General features: G+C 41.5%; 1 protein-coding gene across 1 annotated transcript; it reads left to right on the top strand.

The window, feature by feature from the left end:
• Positions 1-7,081: 7,081 nt before the first annotated feature.
• On the top strand, positions 7,082-9,064 carry LOC146638238 (TBC1 domain family member 2A-like). Its single transcript, XM_085366982.1, has 4 exons — positions 7,082-7,201; positions 7,312-7,787; positions 8,412-8,533; positions 8,863-9,064. The coding sequence occupies exons 2-4, from the start codon at positions 7,629-7,631 to the stop codon at positions 9,062-9,064; spliced, it is 483 nt and encodes a 160-aa protein (XP_085223108.1). The 5' UTR covers positions 7,082-7,201; positions 7,312-7,628.
• The last annotated feature ends 7,644 nt before the right edge of the window (positions 9,065-16,708 follow it).

Genomic DNA, 16,708 nt, shown 5'->3' with positions numbered 1-16,708 from the left:
GATGCCATCAACATGGCCCTACACTTTGTCCTGCAGAATCTATGCTAGGATCCTGTTTGTGGACTTCAGCTCTACCTTCAACACCATCCTTTCAGACCTTCTTCAAGGATTGCTTTCCCAGATGAATGTGCCTGATCCCATCTGCCGGTGGATCACTGACTTCCTGACGGACAGGAAGCAACCAGTGAGGCTGGGGAAGAATGTCTTGGACTCCCGGACCATCAGCACGAGCTCCCCTCAGGGCTGTGTTCTTTCTTCTATGCCCTTCTCCCTGTACACCAACTGCCGCACCTCCAACCACCAGTCTGTCAAATTAATTAAGCTTGCAGATGACACCACCATTATTGGACTCCTCTCAGACGGGGATAAGTCTGCCTACAGGATGGAGGCTGAACATCTGGTGTCCTGATGCAGCCGCAACAACCAGGTGCTGAATAAGTGTTATTTTCATTTACCACTGGCCCAAGTACATTTTTATTGGCTTGTGAACAAAGCTGTAGTTTTTGTATTTTTAAATATTAACGCAATTTAATTGAGACATTATTTATATTATTTCACTTTCAATGTGAAAAATGCTGGAAAAACGTTGAAAATAATAGTCACCCCTGTTCGCTGCAATGTAAAATAGTACAACTGCTGTCAGCCTTCATTAAGTTGTATCATTTAAACATTTGCATATTTTTATTCAACTTCTGCAGGATGCTTTGATGAAAGACTCCCTTTTCCCAAGTAGAGGCTTTACTAGAGGTCACAGGAACAGCGCTGCTGTTTTGGATGCGGAAAAATGTTGTCTTTCACTCTACCTGAGCTCAGTGTCTCAGTAAGGGCTCCGCCTCATTGTAGCTGACGCTGAAATGTTTGTGTGGGTTGCCATGACAACACCAGAAGTGCATCTGAGATCGTGTCCAAATTCATGGGCTGCATCCTCCTGAGGACTCGGTGTTCTGACAAAACGTCTTACTTTGGCAAAACGTCCTACCGTAAGTAGTTCATGCGTTCTCGGCGGCTCTAGTGACCCTCGAACTCTCGGCTAGCTATCGAGGTGGTGGATAACATACGTCTCCCCCACAAGAGCACGAACCTACAACTTTTCTACTACTGGTTTTACAAGGCGTACACGGTAAAAACATTATGCTGTTATTTGTTAAGCACTTGTGCACCTTGTGAAAAGAAATAAGTGGCTGAGATGGATGTCATATGTGCTATTGATATTATTTTACTCGTTTCTAGTTTTCACGGTGCTCCATGATTGTGAGAGGAATAAAAAAGAATTGTGGACATCAGTACGAAGCATGGATTCTTTTGACCAGAGTAGATACACTGGTCCCTTGAATATACTAATCTTTTTGAGGTGGGTGACTGTTCCTGTGTATTTACAGAAACAATGGTTGTGATAACCTCAGCTGTTTCAGAGGGTGACTGTTCGTTGCTTTGCGCACTTTTAAATCTGTATACAATGGTTTGTTCCCTTTTTGTGTTCTGAGGTTTAAACAAAGATGTACTAGATGTATTATACCGGTCCCTCGAATCTACAAATCTTTTAGATGTGGATGACTGTTCATTTTCATCTGTGTTTACAGAAACACTGGGTGTTGGAACCTCAGTAGTTTCTTTTTGGCTGACAGACTCTGGAGCTGTACAAGAGGAATAAAGAGCTGCAATGCTTTTGTGAACCTGACCTGGGAAGGGAGAGAAATATATTTTTGTTTTGTTTTTGTTTGTCTTCTTGTTTTATTTGATTCCTTGTGGGATTTGGATCCAACAAGTAAAGTATGCATATTATGCACACACACAAACACACATGCAGCTATTACCATTTCTTGTATTCTTGAATAAAGACATTGATCTGACACATTTAAAATGCAGCCAATTGTTTTTATTGTTATATTATTAAGAAAAAAGAAAAGGTGGGGGTGGGGGGATGTAAAGAAGAGCTTAAAGGAAAGGGCTAGAGGAGAGAAATCCCCAACAATTAGCAGGGCATTTTTTTACTTGGACAAATTGTTAATAAAGTTTCCATATCTGTAACAATGATGACAGTATAATTGTTTATAAACAATTATATTGACAATTATATGTGTCCAGTATGTTGGCTCATTTTCTTTTACTTTTTGCATTTGAAAATAAAAGTTGGGCTGATTTTGACACCATTACAAGAAGTGTTGTTAATGATTCTTTTTGAATTAAAATCAGGTTACCACAAATTGTTTTTTAATTTAATTTCATTTGAAATGTTTGTCAGTGGGTAAACAATTCGTAATGCAAAGTCAGAAACATCGAGTTATTCTTGTACTGCATGCTTGCAATAAATAAGTTGTCCTAACAGTCAGTCAAAGGAGCTTGGAAAGAAAAGCGTCTGGACTTCTTTGAGTTGAAGTGACTGATATATATATTTTTTGTCTGTTTGTTTTGTTGGTTTTTGTTTTTTGCCCTTTATCACCATTCCTCTTCCCTGCTGTTTTTCTTTCCCTCTTTCTTTCTCCCCTTTCTTTCCCCCAGTCATGTCTGTCCTATGTGTAGCAAGTGAAAATAAAATAAACAATAAAAACAAAGGTGAATCAAATAGACCAATACGGCAAGGCCGGGATGGTCCATTTGGTAAAGTAAATCCGTTAGTTATATTTAACATAATGTTAAATGGTAACATTCTGTTTACAATGTTACCATTTTACATTGTGTTAAATGGTAACATTCTGTTTACAATGTTACCATTTCACATTGTGTTAAATGGTAACATTCTGTTTACAATGTTAACATTTACATTATGTTAAATTGTAACATTATGTTTATGATGTTACCATTTTACATTATGTTAAATTGTCAGTAGGCCTGGTACCGGAACCGGTACTGGACCCCCTTTTACTTTCAGCCATCAGAAGAGGGTACACTGTGGTCATAACAATACTCAGACTGTAGCATTTAAAGGTCCCAAAGTGTACCAGGAAAATATCCCCCGCACGATTACACCAGCAGCCTGAATTGTGAATGTGAGGGAGGATGGATCCATGCTTTCATGTTGTTCACTCCAGGCTGATATAAAAATGATATAACTAATACTACTTCTACTAATAATGACAATAACAACAAAATAATAATAATAATGTCAAAAATACCAGTAATAATAATAACAATAACAACATAAACAACAACATTACTACTAATAATAATAAAGATAAACAAATGTATTAAAAAATTAATAATGATAATAATAATAATAAAACTGATCATAACAGTAACAATATCAATCATAACAACAACAGTACTAACAACAATAATAACAATAACAATGAAGGTGTTGCTGCAGATCTGAGTCCCGACTCTGCTGCCTTTCTAGTGCGGCAAAGAAAGTAAGAAATAGAAAAAGAAAAGCACAAATAAACTGAGTGTGAGGGTTTTTCTACAAGTTACACTGAATATTTGCACAGACATGCTGACTGTTTGCTGGGAGACGTCACCTGTCTTTTATAGAATAGCAGGTAAGCTGTTCTCTGCCGCTGCTCACACACAGACTCACACGTGGTCTGGCAGACCAACTCGTCATCGTACGTGAGCCGGCTGTCTGTGACGTCGTCTCTTCCGCTCATCTGGTGAACGCCGTCACAGACGTAATGTCCTGAGAGGAGAAGGCGCACTTATTAACGTCTCATAAACTTTCAAAGCTGACCTGCATTCAGCACATGTGTCTGAAAGCACCCACTCACCGCTGTAAGCTGAGGAGCCCAAACGACTGATCACGCTGACCAACAAATAGCGAGCAGTTTACTGGGAGAGGGCAGCGGCACCACCCGTTAGCTTAGAAATGGGCTCCATCCATACTTGAAATGAACGGTGTGCCTTTTCCCTTACCTCTTCAGTAAAGGCTGTGTCCTGGCTGATCACCAGCTGCTGTGTCAGAACAATGGGGCTGTTCTTCTTCTCCACGGTGAACGATGGAGTGAACGTAAACCACTTCAGCTGGAGGATCAGCACACTGAAAGAGATGAGACAAAGAGGAGAGGCTCAAAGGAAGACGCAAGGAGGACATGACATGAACAAAACTGACACCGACTGAACTGTGGTGGTTTGAGGCCTTTGGGGACCGATTTGAGGTTACTCACTTTGGCAGGTTCAAGAACAACAGCTCCTCTTTGATCTTCTTAGCTCCGCACTGGCATTCGTAGTCCAACAGGCCGCCCTGCAGCAGGGAGCAGGAGGAACAGGTGCATTAGAGTTAAACTCTTTTACAGATGAATTCACATATTCGTGGGAGCAAGCCTGTTCACAGAATAGAGTCTAAACGAGCTCTTACTTTCAGACTCCAGCCCCGCCCTTCAGCAGCATCCTGCTGGCTGGCACAACCTTGCCATTGGCTGCTGCCAGGGACTCAACAGGTTAGAACAAAAATATAAATATTATATCTGAGTTCTTATGTGGACTCGCCTTCCAGGCAGAACCTCACCTTCCATGAATGTCCACAGGTTAGCGGCCCTCGCTCTGCTGGTCCTCCAAAGTAAGAAAAAATGAGGAAAAAATAAGGAGCAGACCAAGCAAAAGAGGGTATTTAAAGAGACAGTGCTCTTAAGGTGCATTTTTGGCGAGTTTTATTATCTAAATGTCATTGTGTCACTTTCTTATGAGGCTTCAGTGAACTGAAAAAGCTTCTGGGTTTGAGAGGCGAAACGTCTTCAAAAAAGTTAAAGAAGTCCGGTTGCTTTTTTCCCCCAAGCTCCTTAGAGTTCTCTGAAAATGGTCAGGTAGAAGGACTGGACTGAAAATGAGTAAAAAAGCAGCCAAAGCCCAAGGAAGTTGAAAGACTGGAAACTATTGCTGAGGTCATGTCAGTGTAAAAAGTTACCTACAAGTCTGGCACCTTGGAAGCAAAACATAAAGAAATAAGGTGTAAGGCCAAATGTTTGGTCCTGCAGCCAACCGGACCATGAAATATAGAGCACAGGTGAACAAAGTGAGGCAGCAGTTTGCTGATTTCCACCTTGTGCCTTTCATGTTGATCAGCTTAGTAGTTTGCCAGCTTTCTAGCTGTTAAAGACTTTTGGCGAGAGGTTATTCATATTTGAACTCTAATTGAACCCCTCTTTTTTTTACTGTTTTTTTGTTTGTTTGTTTTTGGGGTTTTTTGTTGTCTTAGATGGCCTGACTCAGCAGGTGGGGGCAGTTTCTGAGTTTACCTTCGTTCAAACAGTGCAGAAATGGTTTCGCTATGCTCCAGACCGGATGGGTGGTGCAGGACGCCCGATATCCAGCCCCGTCATGGAGTAAACTAAAAACAGTAAATAATACATTTAACAAACAAGCAAGCTCTAAATTTAAGTGGAGAGACTGCAGACATAGCCGCACCATTCCAGGGATTTTTGGTTAGCATGAGGGGTCTAGCCAGGACCCTTACTGGATACTGGGTGGGAATCGAACGTGCGACTCCAAAGATATGTAGTATTACCACTACACTATCCAGCTGCGCTACACTATCCAACAAAAAAAGTTTTTAGAAAATTTGATAAAGTCTGATGCTTAATATTGTAGGGATATTAATATCCCTATGATATTAATACGGATTAATAACACAGAGAAGTCATACTTCTGTTATGACAGAATTAATTGGGTAAATTATATTTACAATTGTAACATTGTAAACTTAATGTTACGATTTTACATCATGTTGCAATTTAACATAATGTGAAATTGTAACATTGTAAACATAATGTTACAATTTTACAATTGTAACATCCATCCATCCATCCATCCATCCATCTTCATCCGCTTTATCCGAGGTCGCGGGGGCAGCAGCCTAAGCAAAGAGGCCCAGACCCCCCTCTCCCCAGCCACCTCCTCCAGCTTATCCGGGGGAACACCAAGGCGTTCCCAGGCCAGCCGAGAGATATAATCTCTCCAGCGTGTCCTGGGTCTGCCCCGGGGCCTCCTCCCGGTGGGACATGCCTGGAACACCTCACCCAGGAGGCGCCCAGGGGGCATCCTTGTCAGATGCCCGAACCACCTCAGCTGGCTCCTTTCGATGTGGAGCAGCAGCTGCTCTACTCTGAGCCCCTCCCGGACGGCCGAACTTCTCACCCTATCTCTAAGGGAGAGGCCAGCCACCCTTCGGAGGAAGCTCATTTCTGCCGCTTGTATACGCGATCTCGTTCTTTCGGTCACTACCCACAGCTCGTGGCCATAGGTGAGGGTAGGGATTGTAACATTGTAAACATAATACAATTTTACATTATGTTACTGTCAGAGTCGGACGGTGCCCCGACCGGTCGACCTGTGTGTGTGTGTTTTTTTGTTCTCCTCTCTCGCTCCGCTTTTTCTCCGCTGCGATTGTTACGCGGTCGCGTAGCAACGGGAGACCTCCGACCCGTAAGTGCTGCCGCTCTGAGCTGCCTACTAAGCCTGGACGCGATCGAGACGGAGAGACGGAAGGGGACACTTCACTGATTCTAGGGAGTTTTGTGGACACACGAGGGGAGACGGGGAGAGGAGCACTGAAGGGACTTGCACTGTGGATAACTGTGGATTGATTTTGGCTTCACTGTAAATAAAGACACTGTTCAACTTAAACGAGAAGTCCGCGTCTAGGTTCGCTAACTCACCACCCTTAACAGCTACAATTTAACATCATGTAAAATTGTAACATCATGTTACAATTTGTAAATTGTAACATTGTAAACATAATGTTACAATTTTATATGATGTTAAACTGTAACATAAAGTAAAATTGTAACATTATGTTTACGATGTTACAATTTTACATTATGTTAAATTGTTACATAATGTAAAATTGTAACATTATGTTTACAATGTTACAATTTGTAAATTGTAACATTGTAAACATAATGTTACAATTTTACTTTATGATAAACTGTAACATAATGTAAAATTGTAACATTATGTTTACAATGTTACAATTTTAGATTATGTTACATTGTAACATAATCTAAAATTGTAACATAATGCTTAACAGATAATGGTTATCCTCTTTTTATATCATACATCATTGTCTCTGTAGGAGGGTCTGGAGCACTCCCTGCTGAGCCGCTGGGTTCAGTACCTTGCAGGCAGGTCCGACGATGACTTCATCATCTCACCTGAGCTCAAAATTCTGGTGCGTGAAGGCGTCCCTCGGGAGTATCGGCAGAGAGTGTGGCGCTGTTTGGTCCGAGCCAGAACTTTGACAAGCCAAGAGTGCCACACGCAACGCTATCAGCAGGTACAGCTGTAGAGAGAGAGAGTGCTTTATCCGCACCTGAGCACAGGTGGCTCCTCCTCCTTCCTGTTGGGAATGCTGGCGAGCACTCAGTAATCCTGTTCTGTTTCCAGCTGTGTGAGAAGAGTCGGACAGCTCCTAATCCTGCCTCCAGGCAGGTCCAGCTGGACCTTCACCGAACCCTGACGACCAATCAGCACTTCTCCTCGCCGTCCAGCCCCGCCCTCCAGCCCCGCCCTCCAGCAGCTCCGCCGCATCCTTCTGGCCTTCTCCGGGCATAACCCTGCCATTGGCTACTGCCAGGTACTCAACAGGTCAGAACAAAAGTATAAATTTTATATCTGAGTTCTTATGTGGACCCGCCTTCCAGGCAGAACCTCACCTTCACCTTCTTTGTGCTCAGGCGGACCAGCGCGTGCTGAAGGACTTCATGGCGGAGAAGCTTCCTCGCCTGGCATCTCACTTTGAGGATCACAACATTGACGTCTCTCTGGTCACCTTCAACTGGTTCCTGGTGGTTTTTGTGGAGAGTCTGCCCAGCGACATCCTGATGCCTCTGTGGGACGCCTTCCTGTATGAGGGTACCAAGGTACCATACACCCGAACACACCATGACAGAAATGCAGACAACACTTGAATGCACCACAGTAGTGTCCATGGAAACAAAAATGATTTTGTTTTCACCTTTAGATGTCTTTATTTACATTTTAGGAGTAATAAGACATTGTTTACTAAGCATGGGGAACTGTCATGTGACATGAAATAGGAGTGGGAAAGCAGATCATTCTAGTAACGACCTCACAGTCTACCACAAGCAGCGTAAATCCAGACGATGAGCGGGACAATGGCTTTGGGCTTGTTTCTGCAATGTGACAAATGCAGCACAGCTTTTACATCGTTTGTCTCAGGAAATAAAATCACAGTTCAGACACAGAAATATATACCACACAGGGATAAATGCTGACAACAGCTTCAGCCACGTAGATCCAACCCAAAAGTTTAATTTAAACTTAAAGCTCAACTACCAAGTAAGTTAATATTATCTGGCAACTGAGGAACCAAGTGGCTTATTGGAAATCGATCAGAGCTGTAATGAGTAAAGGGCCCAACTGCACCACAACTGAAAGAGTAATTTTATGACTCACCTCCTCAAAGTTTCCAATTAATTGTGTGGCGTGAGTGTCCTGTTATGAAATGCGTGTCTGTGCTGCAGGTGATCTTCAGATACACTCTGGCTCTGTTCAAATACAAAGAGGACGACATCCTGAAGATTCACGACAGCGTGGAGATCTACCAGTACCTACGCTTCTTCACAAAGACCGTCTCCAATGCCAGGTACGCACTCGCCTCCACCCGCCTTAATCTACGAGCTGTTACACTCTCAGAAGTGTAGCGGATGTAGCTGTTGAATCTTTGAGCTTCAAACCCTTTTTACTGAAATTTTGTGAGAAGTTTAAATTTCCCTGATCACAGTAACAACGATTTAAAGATTTTTAAGTATCTGCAGCTCTCGGATACATGTGGTCCAGTCAGTCCAGTATTTCCTGCTCAAACTGCAGTACCTGAAGTATCAAGCAGCATAAAACAGAAACACTCAAGCTGATCAGTTTCCAGTTCCTCTGTGTTGGTGATCGAGTCCTTTCCACCTGCGTGTGTCCATGCAGGAAGCTGACCAGCATCGCCTTCAACGACATGAACCCATTCCCCAGCCGGCTGCTGAGGAACCGGCGAGTGCTCCACCTGGAGCGCCTGCAGGCGGAGCTGCGTGAGCTGGAGGAGCAGCAGAAGGAGTTCATCACCGAGAGCGTCGTACGGAAAGACAAAGAGCTCGACGTCATGGTGAGCGAGGACGACGAGGACCTCTGATCACACGGGACGCTTCAGCTGCTCACTTCGAGACGACGATGAGTTTTCCATGAGTTCAAGAGAATTTTACTAAACCGGCTGTTAACTGGTTTCCTTCACACCAAACACAGGATTGTGTCAGGTTCACCATCTCTACTAACACTACAAGGAAACAGACGCATACAGATTTAACTGCATCACATCTCTGAAACAAGCTTGCAGTAAACAAATGTGTACTGTGTTCACGTGTGTAATAAGTCAGGCTGCAGAAATGTGCAGATGTATTTCAGTGAATTCATTTGGATTAATATGTGATAGCTTATTTATTTCATTGCATCTTTTGCTTTATACCTAAAAATGCGTGACATTTCTAAATGTAGTCACATCCCTATGAAACATGGTTGATTATCACCTGTAGTCACAGCTGGTGATAAAGCAATTAAATGTCCAGCTATTCAAAAATAGGGCATTCTGCACAATGAGTACTTTTTGGTACTTGAAGTATATTTTGATGCTGATGCTTCAGGGCATTGTGCTGCATTGTCGACGCTCTCTGGGCTTCCGGTTAGAACGACCTCACAGTGTTTTATTTTGATCTGGTGTAAAGTGCATTGTGCAGAAATGACAGCATGATAGTCACATGATAAAACTGACTTTTCTTTTTTTTTTTTAAATTTTACTGGGTGTGCATCTTGTTCAAATGTCTTTTTCAGCATTTGTACATAAATATTCTGTATATAAATATTTGATTTTCATTTATTTTACAGAGTCCTTTATTTTGTTTCACAAATATGACATTCATGTCAAATGACATCTGCAGACTTTATAATGACCAGCAGGGGGCAGTGTATTGCAGTCTATGAGAACATTTACTGAGACCTGTTTCATGCACTAGTTTCATGTCTCATTGAATCCAACATGATGTTGATTTTGTAAATTAAGGTCACATGTTCATCACATCTAATTTCAAAACACTGATCAATTTAAAAAAAAAATGAATTCCATACCAATTGCAGGAATAAAATAGGAATAAATAACAAACGAGAAATACATACAAAACAAGAGAAAGGCACACATGAGAGAACAGGTCACATGACAGCACAGCATTATCTACCCACAATTTGAACTAAATAACAGATAGCACAGGCAATGAAAACAAACGGAAATCAGAATAAATTTAAAAACTTTTATTGATGTTAACTTGAAGTGCTGAATTAGCCCTGTTGTCAGTTCAAATCACTTCAATCTATAGCGCACTTTAAGGTCTTTAGACCTTGAAAAGGAATACACTGCAAGGTAAGCTTGCAGCATCTTACTTTAAGGTCAACTGTGAAACTTTGTGGAAAGCCTGAGACAAATTGATGAGTCAGTGAAGCGCACTTCCTTCTGATGACGGCTATACTGAGGTGAGTTTTTAAGCATATCCTGAACTTTATTCATTATTAGACTTCTGACACCTGGCAAATAAACTCTCACGCGATATGAGAACATAACAGCAAAAAGCCAGTAGCTGGTACATGAATGGATAAAAATTGGATCCCTCAGGGAGGCGCCACCACTTGATCTTCTCCACCGTCGTGGTTGGTGTTCTTCGTCGTCGTTGGCCAAGGTTGAGTCGGAGATCCATCACAAGTAGCCGATGTTGAGGGCCAATATTGGTTGATGGTATGACTTTTACGTTCGTGACTAGGCTGAGATGGGGTCTTCGGACTAGCCAGTAGTCGATTTGGGTGTCTCTGCCGCCGCTGGAGTACGTGATGAGGTGTGCCGGCTTCTTTTTGAAGAAGGTGTTGGTCACGGCAAGATCGTGGGCCTCTGCGTAGTCCAGTACCCGGCAACCCTCGTCGTTTCTGGTCCCAAATCCTTGGCTGCCATGGAATCGGTGATATCCGTCTCTCCCCTTGCCTACATGTCCATTTAGGTCGCCGCCTACCGCCACGTGTTCCTCAGGGCTAATCGTTTGCAGGTGGTCGTCGAGGGCGCGCCAGAATTCTGTCTTCTCCTCGTCGGGGCAGTTGGTCTGTGGTGCATAGCAGGAGATAATCCGTAGGACGGTCGGCTCGGCGTCGATCTTCACTGACATGATGCGATCCGATATGCGGGTAACTTCGACCACGTTGTGCCGGAGCTTTATTATTAGACTTCTGACACCTGGCAAATAAACTCTCACGCGATATGAGAACATAACAGCAAAAAGCCAGTAGCTGGTACATGAATGGATAAAAATTGGATCCCTCTTAGATTGAATTGGTTGCCCTCTTATATTACGTTGTTTTGAACCTAACCGCATCCACTGAATTAATGCAGTTTTCAGGACAGTAAAAACAGAGAACTCTGATATACACAATTTCTGATTGCTGATAGTGTTTCTTAATGCAAAATGGGCTTCCATTTAAAATGCAATTGCTTTATGTTCGATCTTTAGCGAAGAAGGGTCATTTTTGATTCTGTGGACAAGGGATGCAAATGGAATGTGAAGGCAACAGGTAGTAGGGTGAATTAGGGTTTCGTGTGGTCTTCAGTGCATGAATTTTATTGCCACTTTATTTCAACTTTTTATTAATGTACTCAAAAGAAAAACAAGAACCACAAAGGAGATTCGTGTGATTCTTGTTTGTGCTATCTGTTTGTGAAAGAAAGCACATTTTACCACATCATACTGTGTTTGCTGCCATTTATTTTACTCGTCCTGCCTGAGTGTCTGGGCTGCGTTTGTCTGTGCACCTTTGTTCTGGCCTTCTGCTGATGGGTTTCACATGCTGGGCTTTCCCTCTTGGTCCACACCCAGCAGCCTGCTGCTGACCACACACAGCCTACAAACTGATCCATCCATGCATCCATCCATGCATGCATGGCCTGGTTATTGTTGAGTTATCACCTCCAGCTCCTTGCTCATAACCAGGTAGATACTGGGCTGGGCCTGATCTCTGAGCTCAATAACAATGACAAAAATGCCAAACACTTTACTCTTCATGGTAAAAAATGTTTATAATACAGTAAAAACTGGATGTAGCCAAAATCAGTGTTTTATATACAGTGTAAGTGAACAACATTGCTACACTGCTGGTGTTTGATTGATAGAGGCTTTCTTTATAAGAACTATGATATCATTTCTTTTGCTGATTAACAGTTTTTATATAATTTTTATATCATATATAGCTTTCAAGAAGCCAAAGATCACTGGACGAAAAGACTACAGACCTGTGGCTCTGACATCTGGTCAGGAAGTCTTTTGAGCGCCTGGTTCTCTCCTATCTTAAGACCCTCACGGCCCCCCTCCTGGACCCCCTGCAGTTTGCATACAGAGCCAACAGGTCTGTAGACGATGCCATCAACATGGCCCTACACTTTGTCCTGCAGAATCTATGCTAGGATCCTGTTTGTGGACTTCAGCTCTACCTTCAACACCATCCTTTCAGACCTTCTTCAAGGATTGCTTTCCCAGATGAATGTGCCTGATCCCATCTGCCGGTGGATCACTGACTTCCTGACGGACAGGAAGCAACCAGTGAGGCTGGGGAAGAATGTCTTGGACTCCCGGACCATCAGCACGAGCTCCCCTCAGGGCTGTGTTCTTTCTTCTATGCCCTTCTCCCTGTACACCAACTGCCGCACCTCCAACCACCAGTCTGTCAAATTAATTAAGCTTGCAGATGACACCACCATTATTGGACTCCTCTCAGACGGGGATAAGTCTGCCTACAGGATGGAGGCTGAACATCTGGTGTCCTGATGCAGCCGCAACAACCAGGTGCTGAATAAGTGTTATTTTCATTTACCACTGGCCCAAGTACATTTTTATTGGCTTGTGAACAAAGCTGTAGTTTTTGTATTTTTAAATATTAACGCAATTTAATTGAGACATTATTTATATTATTTCACTTTCAATGTGAAAAATGCTGTAAAAACATTGAAAATAATAGTCACCCCTGTTCGCTGCAATGTAAAATAGTACAACTGCTGTCAGCCTTCATTAAGTTGCATCATTTGAACATTTGCATATTTTTATTCAACTTCTGCAGGATGCTTTGATGAAAGACTCCCTTTTCCCAAGTAGAGGCTTTACTAGAGGTCACAGGAACAGCACTGCTGTTTTGGATGCGGAAAAATGTTGTCTTTCACTCTACCTGAGCTCAGTGTTTCAGTAAGGGCTCCGCCTCATTGTAGCTGACGCTGAAATGTTTGTGTGGGTTGCCATGACAACACCAGAAGTGCATCTGAGATCGTGTCCAAATTCATGGGCTGCATCCTCCTGAGGACTCGGTGTTCTGACAAAACGTCTTACTTTGGCAAAACGTCCTACCGTAAGTAGTTCATGCGTTCTCGGCGGCTCTAGTGACCCTCGAACTCTCGGCTAGCTATCGAGGTGGTGGATAACATACGTCTCCCCCACAAGAGCACGAACCTACAACTTTTCTACTACTGGTTTTACAAGGCGTACACGGTAAAAACATTATGCTGTTATTTGTTAAGCACTTGTGCACCTTGTGAAAAGAAATAAGTGGCTGAGATGGATGTCATATGTGCTATTGATATTATTTTACTCGTTTCTAGTTTTCACGGTGCTCCATGATTGTGAGAGGAATAAAAAAGAATTGTGGACATCAGTACGAAGCATGGATTCTTTTGACCAGAGTAGATACACTGGTCCCTTGAATATACTAATCTTTTTGAGGTGGGTGACTGTTCCTGTGTATTTACAGAAACAATGGTTGTGATAACCTCAGCTGTTTCAGAGGGTGACTGTTCGTTGCTTTGCGCACTTTTAAATCTGTATACAATGGTTTGTTCCCTTTTTGTGTTCTGAGGTTTAAACAAAGATGTACTAGATGTATTATACCGGTCCCTCGAATCTACAAATCTTTTAGATGTGGATGACTGTTCATTTTCATCTGTGTTTACAGAAACACTGGGTGTTGGAACCTCAGTAGTTTCTTTTTGGCTGACAGACTCTGGAGCTGTACAAGAGGAATAAAGAGCTGCAATGCTTTTGTGAACCTGACCTGGGAAGGGAGAGAAATATATTTTTGTTTTGTTTTTGTTTGTCTTCTTGTTTTATTTTATTCCTTGTGGGATTTGGATCCAACAAGTAGGGGAGAGCGGGGTAAGCTGTCACACTCTTCACACTGACTAACTTTTACTGAGCACCATACATCACAACGTAATAAATGTTTCACCAAATGAAAGAAGGAAGTCTCGGGCACATATGATGTATTGATTACATTTTCATATCTTATCTCATTACGGAGTTGTAGACTGTTGAATGGAGAATGTGCACTTGTGACAATTTGCCCCATCGGCAGGTAAGTTGTCACACTAGATTATCTTAAAATATGAACACAAATACTTAATTATGATTATTGATTTTAATTGTTAAATTCAAACCAAAACTGGAAATTTGAACAATTATGCCAAGAGAATTTGGAAAAAAACAATTATTTCAATCCAATACACATTTTAATCAAAACATTAAGTAGAAAGAAAACTTTAGTTTGAACTTTAAACTCAAATGTTCTCTGGCTTGCACATAAATCCATCATAACTGAATGGAATGCTGCAAATAACTTGCTTTACTTAACATGTTTATCCTCTGAACAAAACAGATGCCTTATTTCTGATTAATCAGACTCGACTTCATAGTCACAATTCTGGCACACATAAATTGCCTGGCCTGAGGTGCAAGCATCATGGGCCCATTTGTTGCATTTTACGCATTTTACCCAGGTCTCTTTTGGACGACTGTTTGAAAATGGCTCCACACAGACAAGGCAGAAGCACTCTTCATCATCTGATGATGACTCTTGAATTATTTTTCTTCTTTTAGCTGCGTTGTTCTTCATAGGTCCAGATGTTTTCCCCCCTCGCGTCCCTCTCTTTTGAAACAGCTTTTTGCTAGATTCAGCCTTATTCTTTTCTTTTTCTAGTTGCTGCTTCACTGGCGTGTCGGTTAGAATTGCTGATTTGCATCGTTTTCTTCCTTTGCTGGATGGTTTTCGGCGGCCAGCTTTTGGATATGGCTGGATGTCCTCTGGAGTTGGTAGTCCGCTGTCAGTAATTGCAGTGCGGTAATTTATGTCAAAATCCTTTGCTGTACTTGTGATTGATTTGTTCTGCATCTTTACCTGCCTGACTGCCTTTAACATAATGTCAGGTGGTGTTCTGCCACGCTCTGTCTTTCGTTGATAATTTCGAACCATCTTACTTTCTTCCTTCCTTCCTTAATTCCTGCCTCTCCTTCCTTTCTTCAAAAACCTTATTACAAATACAAATGAATTACAATATCACAATTATTTGGAGCATTTATTTGTACTGGGGCAAGTTGTCACATGTGACGACTTGCCCCAAAGTTAATGAGACAACTTGCCCCAAACTGACATTTATGCTAATTTTGGCTAAATGTCAGGGTTAGCTCAACATAGCACATCAGCTGAAGTATCAAAAGACACGTTAATGTCTCCTCTATTTTGTGTAAAATAATAATCTGTAACATCTATACCTAACAAAGTTGTACTGAAGAAAATTTAAAGTGATTTATTTTTCCTTTTAGGTCAAAAAAATAAAAAAGATGTGCTCACCTCAGATTAGAGCAGTCTTGACCACATGTGAACAGGAGGTTGACTATAGAAGAAGAAGTCACACAAAGTGGCTATTTCATTTTTGAGATAGAGCCTCTAGTGTTGGAGTTATGAACAGTGTGACAACTTACCCGTGTGACAACTTACCCCGCTCTCCCCTAAAGTATGCATATTATGCACACACACAAACACACATGCAGCTATTACCATTTCTTGTATTCTTGAATAAAGACATTGATCTGACACATTTAAAATGCAGCCAATTGTTTTTATTGTTATATTATTAAGAAAAAAGAAAAGGTGGGGGTGGGGGGATGTAAAGAAGAGCTTAAAGGAAAGGGCTAGAGGAGAGAAAACCCCAACAATTAGCAGGGCATTTTTTTACTTGGACAAATTGTTAATAAAGTTTCCATATCTGTAACAATGATGACAGTATAATTGTTTATAAACAATTATATTGACAATTATATGTGTCCAGTATGTTGGCTCATTTTCTTTTACTTTTTGCATTTGAAAATAAAAGTTGGGCTGATTTTGACACCATTACAAGAAGTGTTGTTAATGATTCTTTTTGAATTAAAATCAGGTTACCACAAATTGTTTTTTAATTTAATTTCATTTGAAATGTTTGTCAGTGGGTAAACAATTCGTAATGCAAAGTCAGAAACATCGAGTTATTCTTGTACTGCATGCTTGCAATAAATAAGTTGTCCTAACAGTCAGTCAAAGGAGCTTGGAAAGAAAAGCGTCTGGACTTCTTTGAGTTGAAGTGACTGATATATATATTTTTTGTCTGTTTGTTTTGTTGGTTTTTGTTTTTTGCCCTTTATCACCATTCCTCTTCCCTGCTGTTTTTCTTTCCCTCTTTCTTTCTCCCCTTTCTTTCCCCCAGTCATGTCTGTCCTATGTGTAGCAAGTGAAAATAAAATAAACAATAAAAACAAAGGTGAATCAAATAGACCAATACGGCAAGGCCGGGATGGTCCATTTGGTAAAGTAAATCCGTTAGTTATATTTAACATAATGTTAAATGGCAACATTCTGTTTACAATGTTACCATTTCACATTATGTTAAATGGTAACATTCTGT

This window comes from Diplotaxodon limnothrissa, linkage group LG2 (genome assembly GCF_057381915.1).
Source record: "Diplotaxodon limnothrissa isolate DT_005_m linkage group LG2, D_limnothrissa_male_GT1.1, whole genome shotgun sequence".
Classification (NCBI taxonomy): Eukaryota; Metazoa; Chordata; class Actinopteri; order Cichliformes; family Cichlidae; genus Diplotaxodon; species Diplotaxodon limnothrissa.
The sequence above is the reverse complement of the archived record's forward strand: the minus strand, read 5'-3'. Positions and strand labels throughout refer to the sequence as shown.